Source organism: Dryas octopetala, chromosome 2 (genome assembly GCF_963921425.1).
Source record: "Dryas octopetala chromosome 2, drDryOcto1.1, whole genome shotgun sequence".
In the NCBI taxonomy this organism is placed as follows: Eukaryota; Viridiplantae; Streptophyta; class Magnoliopsida; order Rosales; family Rosaceae; genus Dryas; species Dryas octopetala.
Window position 1 is genome coordinate 13939735 of NC_141367.1, and position 10247 is coordinate 13949981.

A 10247-nucleotide genomic window follows, 5' to 3' on the forward strand; every position below is an offset into this window, starting at 1 on the left:
GTTTTAATTTTCTCCTTCAATTTTGTGAGAATTAGAAAGAAGATGCAGTCAAAATCAAAATCAGAAGGATGGATAAAGACGGTGGTGGATTCGAAGCTGGGCTGGGCTGGGTAAGGGGGATAGGGTGGGTCGGGCTTGGGTGAGGCTGGGTGTTTGTAGAAATCAAGTTTGAAAAAATAGCATGGGCAGCAACTTGTTTTGATGTTTGATTGATCAAAACTCAATTAGCAGTTGGTTAGGTGTTGTTTGAATTAAAAGAGAATAAGGGAGTGAATGAGATGGCCTAGGGGTTTTGAAAAATGGGTTCTTGGAGTACATGTATATATTGGTTGGCTTGTTGATGTACAAATTAAGGGAAAGAAAGATGAAAGAAATGGTGTCGGCTTGGGAGGAGTGAGATTGGGTTTTTTGTTGTTTGTTATATTTTGAAATAGAGAAGAAAAGAAGTGGGTTTTGTTATCGGCAAAGTCTGGGAAGGGGAAGGAGGTGTGGCATATGGGGGGGGGGGGGGCTTGGGTGGAGGAATGAGGTTGCGAGGAATGGGGGCGGGGCTGGGTGGGCTGGGTTAGGGGAGATGAATCAGTTATCACCGGAAGAAGGGAGAAAAGAGTGGTGGGGAAGGAGTAGCCCGAATGGGGAGGCCCGGAGGGGGAGTGTGAGTTTTTTTTATTTAAATTATTTTTGATGAGTAAAAATGGGTTGGGTTGTGTTCGGGTTGGAGTTTTTTCCACCCGTAGATTAATGGGTTGGATCGGGTTCACCTATTATCACTAACGGGTCATGTCAGGTTTGACCCGAACCCGCAAAACACAACCCGTTTTCCAGGTCTAAATGTGTGTGTCTTTTGCAATATTGAGCAAATATTATGTCCTGGTTGATATTGTTAATTTGGACCACAAATAAATCAGGATAGTTAGCATATATTTCTTAATGGAATGGGGTGGAGTTGTGTTCAATCAATATCACAACACATATTCTGGAATAAATATATATATAGAATGAATCTTTGTGTTCAATCAATATCAATTAACAAAAAACAAAAAGATCAAAGTGGGACAACAATTATGGAGAAGATATCAATCATAGCCAATACATTAATTAATAATCATATTAATTTAGACACTTCAAGATAATTTACATCAATATGTGACAACTATGAAGAGGACCCTTCAAATGAGGTATACCTAGCTCATTTTAGGCATAATGAGGTATCACTTGTGGGACCTACTTCACATTGTAATTTTATGATCGTTGTTATCTATTTTATAATTAAGTCTCAATTTGAGGATTATCCTTACAAAAAATTAGATTTCTTAATAGTTTCCGATCTATCTAATTTTAATCAAGGATGGTTCTTGAATTGAGACCTAGAAAATAGACAATTTCGATCATCAAATTACAATGTAAAGTAGGTCTCATAAGTGATACCACATTATGCCTAAAATGAAGTATACCTCATTTGAAAGGTCCTCCAACTACTAAATGAGAAAACATATAGAGAAAGTATATATATATATATATATATATATATAATATAATTATAATGTCAACTATTATTCACACTCCTAGTTTGTCATTCTGCGCTCAAAATTTAATATTTAATTACTTCAAAACACTCATAGAATCAGTCCATGATGACAAACTATGAAGATTAATAACCACCGCCATTCTAATTCATGTGAAGCCGCTTTTATAATTAGCTACGAATTTTGATATATATAAATCCAAGTCAAAGGATTTAAACACTGCAAAAAGACCGACAAAGAAAGAGAAGCCCTTTCAGTATTTTAATACTTTAAGGAAATATAATCAAATCCCTAACTTATTAGTCGAAAAACACAAAACGATAATCAGAGCCCTAATTTCAAGAAAATCTCTAAATTTTAATAATGAAATTAACAATCAATTCTTGATCGAAAACCCTAGATTTGGAATCGTTAGTTGAGTTATGAGATCGAGTACCTGGTGTTTGAAGTATCGAAGAGGTTGAGTCTACTGTTGGGGCTGGGCAAGGGGGAGAGTCTATTGTCAAGGGTGCACGAGAAAGAAATGGGAAAGTAGGGATGCGTACGGGTGGGCTGGGTTAGGTTGGCCTTACTTAAATAGAGGAAGAATTAATCCAAAATAAATTAAATTCAAAAACAAAATTGGATAGGTTATAACCCATATAGCGCCCATAGTACGATTCTGCCTATGCTAATCAAAATAAAACCTTAAAATTTGATTTGGATTCCCTATTGTCCTTATTTTTTCTTTTTAGAATCATAATTGTCTAATATGAATCTAGAGGTTGTAAATACGCCCTACTAACATTCAAAAAGTGCAATGAATCCACTTAATCTTTTGTTCCTAACTTTATATAAAGATGAAACAATCAAGAAAGAGTATGATGATATTTTTTGTCTTATCTGCTATGTTCGCTGAGTTAGAAGGATCTTGGTTGAGCGAGGGGTATTCTCTTCTCTATGGAGGGTTTAACATCTTTAGTGGAGCTTTGGTTAATTTGCACACTGATGGTCTACATGCTAATGGTTTGCATACTGATGGTATGGTCGCTGGTGATCAGCCTCTTCAAAGGGTCGACTTTTGGGGGTGGTCCCCCATCTATCTCTTTAGATTTTCTCTTGTCGAGTAAGAAAACATTCTTAGAATTTATCCTTCAAGACTTTTAGGCATCTCTTTTTGGTACGTGGAGGAGTCTGCTTGCAAGCAGACACAATGTAATTTGGTACTCATAAAATTGTTATTTTTAAAAACTTATTTGTCTTCCTCAGTTGTGTTGGCATGGACATGCACATTGGTTCCCCTCTTATGCCACTCATTCTCAAAGAAAAAGAAAACCCAAAAAAATTCAATGAAAGAAATTCTGAAACGAATAGTTCTTAATTTCACTCTCAATAGAAGAACCAATTGTTGAAGTATAAAATCGCCACCTTAATGATTGACCTGAATAACCTGCAAAAAAGATAAAAAGAAAGCCCTTTCAGGTGAATGAGCAATGGTGTGATGTCGATCAATTAAGGGCCCTTTGACGGTTAGTTAGTAAGGTCTTTTCATAAAATTCAAGTAATAGGCTTGTAGTTGTTGTTGCTTAACTTGGCGTTAACTTTGCTTTACCATATGAAGGGGGTATTTATAGTGTTTAGAAGAAACCCCTTGGCGTTAGGACTCTAAGCTTAACAAGCTTGTAGTCATTGGGAGGTATACTCCTTATAGAATTGAACCTTTACACTTCAATCCTTTCTTGAAAATGATTCAAACCACCACTTGAGTTTTGTTGGGGTTGCATTGAGAGTTGGACTGGGACAAGGGTGTTTTGATCCCATGAGCTTTCCTAACCCGTTCAGATCTCCTTATGGGGCGATTCGTCATAAATTTCGTCACCCATGTGCCTAGGAGACTCTCATGTTCTTTTTATACATTTTTGCCTCGACAGCGGTCCTTTGACTTTTCAAGGCTCTGCACTTAAGCGGGCCTTTGATCGACATTTGTACATTCTGTAATTCTTTGGAACTTTCCTCTAATTTACATTAAAACCTTCCTATTTTCTTATGCTTGATCATTTCAAGGGTCCTAGCCTTCACCTGTTGCAGTCCTTATGATGTGAAATCAAGGGTCCTAGCCTTGACCTGTTGTTGTCCCTATGATGTGAAATCAAGGGTCTCACAATGTTGAAGCATAAAATCTTGGAAAAAATGCATCTTTAGTCCCTGTATTTTATCTTGTAATCAATTTTGGTCCTTGTGTTTTCAAAATTGCCAATTTGGTTTCTGTGTTTATGTTTGCAAGCAATTTTAGTCCAGCACCACCAAAATCATCCTTCTATTCCCTTCCACCACAACAACAACACACCACCACCATCCTCACCCTCCCTCCATCTCTCTCTCCCCCATCAGCTTTCTTTATCTCTCTCTATTGTGCATAATAGGTGAAATCTACCACAAACTCGCCGCCACAATTGGTGGTGGTGGACTAAAATTGCTTGCAAACATAAACACAGGGACCAAATTGGCAATTTTGAAAACATAAGGATTAAAATTGATTACAAGGTAAAACACAAGGACTAAAAATACATTTTCCCTAAAATCTTCACATTGATCATTGACTCGAATAACCTGCAAGAAAGACAAGAGAAAGCTTTTAGCATGAGAGTGCATGGTGTGGAGTCGGCCAAAGGCACTCATACAGTCAAGTTAGTAAGATGTTTCAACAAAACCTAATTAAGTTATAAATATGTAGCACAAATGACATTACCTTTGAATGGCATTACCTTTGAATGACAATTTGAAAGGTATTGGTGTGTCCTCTTGGCTTGAGGATTGTAACCTCATCTAGCTTGTAGTCACTAGCTAGGAGGTATATTCCAAATAGAAACACTATAACAAATTTTGTCTGCCAAAAATATTGTAGTCACTAGCGGGAGTTTCTAGCACAAAATAAAGCCAGGTGGCATGTGGACTATTTCTGGCGGATAGGTCCGCCAGAAATAAACAAACCCTAATGATGCTCATCCTTCTCTTCTTTCCTTTTTCTTCTTCTTCACATTCTCATTTCTCCCCCTACATTCTCACAGATCCTTCTCATATCTCCCTCTCATTTCTCCTCTCTTTGATCCCTCTCAATCGTCTCTCCATCTCATTCTCACTGATCCTTCTCATATCGCCCTCTCATTTCTCCTCTCTCTGATCCCTCTCGATCGTCTCTCCATCTCATTCTCACCTTTAAGATTTTCGACATTATTAATCAAGGTATTTTATTTTATTATTATTATTTTTTTGTGTTTGATGGGGTGGGATAAGGATGGGTTGAAGCTGGGTTTGGGTTGGGGACGAAGGGCTGGGTGTTTGGGTTGCTGGGTTCTCGGTGAAGGAACAAGGGTTTTGGATTTATGAAATCAGAATTGGGGGTTTTGATTTATGAAATCAAAATTAGTGGTTTTGATTTTTGAATTTTTGTGTTTTTTTTTTTTCTCTATGTGGGAAAAAAATGGCTAGGGCAATTTAGACTTTCTACATGTGAACAGTACCGAAAAAGAGTTATAAATGTAAGTTTTAAACAAAGAGGTCATAAATATAATTTGGTCTAAAAAGTGAGTTATTGAGTTCAATTTCCCCATAAATTTGGACTACTTGGACCAAAAAAAAAATTTGGACTACTTTTTTTTTTTTTTTTTTTGGCCACTGGACTACTTTTTCAAATCTCTCCAAACACGAAATACAAAATCGTTGTAAATATTGCCTCTTTCATTCGGAAAGAAAAGGAAAAAAAAAACAAATAGTTGTGTTGGAGACTTGCAGTGAAAGGAAATACTGAAATACATGTGTAAAAGCCTGTGCATCTCTAGAAGCGGCGTCGTATTGGAGCAGATAAGATTCTCCAACTTCTGTGAAACGCAAACCGTTGCATTACAAGTTCACAGCAGCAGCAGTAGCAGTAGCATGGCGTCATTGACGACGATGTTGACATTGACAACAGTTCCCTCTTATTTCCACTCCCTTCAACTTCCCAAAGTAAGAAAACTCTCAATTTCACCGAATCCCTAAACTTAATTTTCCAGTAATCAAATTTTTAGTTTTTAGGTAAAAGGTAAAATGGTGTGATTGAATTGACAAGTTTTTCGTTTTTGATGATGGCTTAATTAGTTATTTTCTTCAGCAGTTTTCTGTTATAAGGTACAGCGATTGTCATGTTCTTACATTTCAAAACGCTACAAGAATTGGGTTCCCTAACACACAACACAATCTGTTTACTGGGTAAGCTTTTTTCTACTTTGTATACTGTGTAATCTGTTTACTGGGTTCCCTAACACAACTCAATCTTGCCTTTTACACATCTGCATTGTACATCTTGTTGCTTTGTATATGAGAGAGTTCACAGTTTGAATTGCAACATAGTGATAACCTGATTTTGAATCCATTTCAATGCCTCAGTGCAACTGCTATGTTGAGTGTTAAGTGGGTTTTGAATTTTATGTAAAAATAAATTGGGTGTGTTTAATATTTTAATCTTTTGAGGTTATTATTCTGTTGTAGTCCACACCAGGTCGGTCTTGCACGTTTATCCAAGCCGATATATGCTGCCAATTCAGGTCGGTTAATATCATTTAATTGACTATTAAACAAGCCTGTGGAGTTTCTTATTTCTGTTTTGTGGTTTTTGTAATATTATTTCTTTCTTATGTTGTTGTTGTAGGTTTAGAGGCATCTATTGCAGATGCAGAAGGCCTTGCAATAACATTGAAAACCGCAAAGATTGTTGTAGAGTCCCAAGACGAGAATAAGATACAAGTGAGCTTGCATTGCAAGATTTAACTGATGCAAAGTTAGAATCTGCACTTGCATTTTGGCCTTCCATTAAATGACATGATGATTCTTCAGTTTAGTTAGGCACATTTATGTTGGTATAGCACAAGACCACCAGTATTGATATCCATAGAACGTGATTGAATCATATTTTTGAAACAAGCTTTAAAATGATTTTGTTCCTCTGAGGCTGCTAATAAAGTTTATTCCTTTTCATCGATGATAATTGTGTGATTTTGGCTATGTTGCATTTTCTGTGGCAAAGAGTTTGGAACCTTATATGTTCTTGTTATGTTCAATTGCCAGGTTAGAGTGGACGTGAGTGGGGATGAAACACAAAAAGTTTTTGACCGGGTTTTGTCAAATTTGGCACGCACTGCACCACCAGTTCCTGGATTTCGCAGACAAAAAGGAGGTAATACATTGATATTGATCAAATTAATACTAACCTTCTTACCCTGATTTCTCTGGTGCATACTGTGCAAATATAAGATATAGGCCAACTCTTGGATGACCTCTACAATCTTTAGATTCGTCTCCGTCTATGCATACCCAATACCAATAGAATCTTGCAGTTGTGCTTGTGCAAAAAGCTAGCTAATATGAACAAAAAACGCTCCAGAAGTGACTCTTACCATTTAAGTAATGAATATTGAATATCTAAGAGTGTAGTAAGGGGCCTACTCAATTTTGATATGCGTAGGTTTATTTAATCTATGTATCCAAGTTTAACTCAGCCCATTTTCTTAATATGTTGAATTATAGTGCATGGATGTAGGAAATCTAAGCCGACAGTATCTCTCCTTTCTTCCATAAATCTGTATGTTTAGCAACTCTTGGAATTATTAGTTCACAACTTTTAACTATAATTTTCTTTTTCATGTGCCTTGGAACTACTCCAGGAAAAACATCAAAGGTGAGTGACTTCCATCTTGAACTTTATGTGCTTCACCATTTGATTTGTCCCCTGCATCTAAATAGCTCTGTTTAATTCATATAATAGAATTAGGATGATGATTTATATTCTTCTAGATGCAAGTCTTTGATATGTTTAATTTTTGATTTGGTGTGAAGCATTTTTCACATGCAAAAGAGATTAATTTCTTCAAAATATTGTAGTCTCAAACATGGATTCAGCTTTTCTTCTCATATTATTTAAATTGATACAGTAGAGGCTGTTTAGGCATCCCTTAGAGTTGAGTGCCGCCACTGTATACTTGATAATATTTGACTGTGTAGCTCAGTAGTTTATTGTTAAGCATTCCACTATTGTTTGGATGACTTAGTCTCTAAGAATATTAGAGATATGATATCATATCTTGAAATATAAAACTAAGCATTGCCTAACCCAAAAGAAAAAAAAAAAAAGAAAAAAAAGAAGAGAAAAGTAAGGTAGGACCCTCATCCAAATTTCCATTGTCAGCACTATATAACAGCTTTAGTGGCCTTTGATTTCTTATCTTGAAATCCTGTATCACCCTTTGGCAAAGGATGTTAAAAAATATTGGGTTAGCCCAAGTGGTGAGGCCTTAGGGAAATGAGTTAGGATTAGGGTTAAGGGTTCAATTCTTTCTAATTTAACAAAAAAAGATGTTTATGAATATCATATTAATTTACCTCATTGCAATTAGGTAGACAATGGACTGGATCAGTTTCATTAAATTTAATGTTGCATTTGAAATACGTCAATTTCCCAATCATGCTAAACAAAAGATTTAAGTACTATTTGGATATGGAGGGCGTTCCTTGTTACAAAGTTTGCGAAGTTAAACTGTTAGCCACATTTTATTGTCTCAGATTGATCTATTCACAAGTCATGCACTTATATGTAGGATGACCAACTTTTATTGTTAAACCTTGCAGAGAAGCTAACACCGTTGACATTCCATAACGTACAGCAGCAATATTTATAAACTTCAATGAACTAAAGTTGCTAGTCTCTTTTGGTTTGATAAATTGTAGGGTCTTTTATGGATTTGGATATTTTGAAAGTATTAAATATACTTTCTTTTGAGTTTTGCTTTTCATTTGTTCAGGTTTGTGAAATTGAATTTGTGGGTTGCCTATTTATTTTTTGGAACCATTTTGAAGTTAATTGTCCCTGTCATAAATACTTTAGCATTGTTCCTTGATGGCTAACCTGAAACTTACCTCAGGTCCCTAAAAGCTTTCTCTTGGATATACTTGGTAAAGAGCGTGTTACAAAGTTTGTCATTCAAGAAATAGTAAGCTCTACCATGGCTGATTATGTAAAGAAGGCAAGTCATACTCACCATTAACTTCATATATTTGTCTTTCTTGTAAAACTCAGGCGACCTTTTTAAATCTCTGTTCAATTTCAGGAAAATCTTACTGTGAAGGAAAACAAAATCAATACTACTCAAACGGCAGAAGAACTCAAATCGTTGTTTACTCCAGGCAATGATTTTGGATATAATGTTATACTTGAACTTGAAAAATCAGAAATTGAGACCCCAAGTTAAAAGTGGGTTATGTAAAAAAGAAAAACAAATTTTAACACGAATTGAGTGCTTAATCTGAGTTTTTATTTTTTGTGTTGCTCCTACTAGGTTATGTAAAGTTTTATGTACTTCTAGGGATAATTCATGACAAATAGAAAAGAAAATGCCTTTCTTCTCCATCCAAAACTTCACATAATTCTTATATTACTTTACTCAATGTATCAAATAGAAACATTTAAGTACTGAAATATTCAGTGCTCCGCAACATTTTAGCCTTCCAATTTGAATATTGTAATTAGTGTGTAAAATTTATGCAATACCAAAAATGCACCTATGAGGTCAAATGTCCAAGGGGACTGTTTTTAACTTTGGGTAAGGGGCAAGTTCATCAAGAAATATTTTGTTTAAAAAGGGTAGTCCAAATCAAAGTTAGACTAAAATGAAAGAAAATGTTAAATACAAAAATGGTCTATGAATTTTATTGTGATTCTCAATTTGATCCATAAACTATTAAAATTGTCAATTTGGTCTACGAATTTTTCAAGTTGTACAAAAACAGTACAAACGTTAACTTTTATTCAAAAATTTAAGCCAAAATGTGATGAATAGACTGAAATACTCTTGAAAATGCAATCACATGTTGTGCACATAAATAGTTCCGTTAATTTTTTAGATGGAAGTTAACGTTTGTACTGGTTTGGTATAATTTGGGAAATTCGTAGACCAAATTGATAGTTTTTATAGTTAATGGACCAATTTGAGAATTATAGTAAAGTTTGTGGATCATTTTTGTATTTAACGCTAAAAGAAAAACTCGGGTTGAAAACCAAAAGAGTGATCTAAGCAAAAGTTAGAGTAAAAATTGTCTCAAACGAAAGTTCAAAGCTTAGGATCATGAAGCTTTTTTGCTACGTCCCCACAAAGATAAATTTCTAAATCCACCACCGAATGTGTTTTAACATTTAGGGCCTGATACTACTTCTTGGAAGCGCTTTTACTAAAAGGGCGTCTGCTAGTACAAATATATTTTTATAAAAATTATAAGTAGTTTATGTAAAAACACTTAGAAATGCTTCCGGTGGAAGTACCTAACATGAACTTCTCAAAAAAACCTCATAAAAATGCTTAGACAAAATAGAAATGCTTTTGACAATTCTAAAAGCAGTGACAACTGTGAAAACTCTAGAGATTGGTTCAGCCAAAATTTATTTTGTCCCCAAAACCCATGTGCATGGTGAACTATGCCTTGACAAGGTACCTAGGCAGTTTGGTATCAAAAGCCAAATGCAGCCATATGATTTTAAAACAAAATTTTTTCCCACCAATTGTTGCTGTATAGCCTGTATTGCACGAAACACAAGAGAAATGTGATGATGGTGTTGAACCATGCAAAGGTTATAAGAAGACTTTTTCATGGATTGGTACAATGTCCTTTATGGAAATGGATCACATGGATTCTTGTTCATAGGCTTTTGCGAAAAAA

General features: G+C 35.3%; 1 protein-coding gene across 2 annotated transcripts; it reads left to right on the forward strand.

Annotated features, from left to right (window-relative positions):
* Window positions 1-5253: 5253 nt before the first annotated feature.
* Window positions 5254-8866, forward strand: LOC147293282 (uncharacterized). Of its 2 annotated transcripts, none has more exons than XM_086232721.1 (8): window positions 5254-5510; window positions 5656-5753; window positions 6033-6088; window positions 6193-6287; window positions 6609-6717; window positions 7205-7218; window positions 8459-8560; window positions 8645-8866. In XM_086232721.1, the coding sequence occupies exons 1-8, from the start codon at window positions 5319-5321 to the stop codon at window positions 8783-8785; spliced, it is 807 nt and encodes a 268-aa protein (XP_086088847.1). In that variant the 5' UTR covers window positions 5254-5318; the 3' UTR covers window positions 8786-8866. The 2 variants fall into 2 exon arrangements, with proteins under 2 accessions (XP_086088847.1, XP_086088848.1); XM_086232722.1 differs by having other exon boundaries at window positions 5258-5510; window positions 5659-5753.
* Window positions 8867-10247: the final 1381 nt, after the last annotated feature.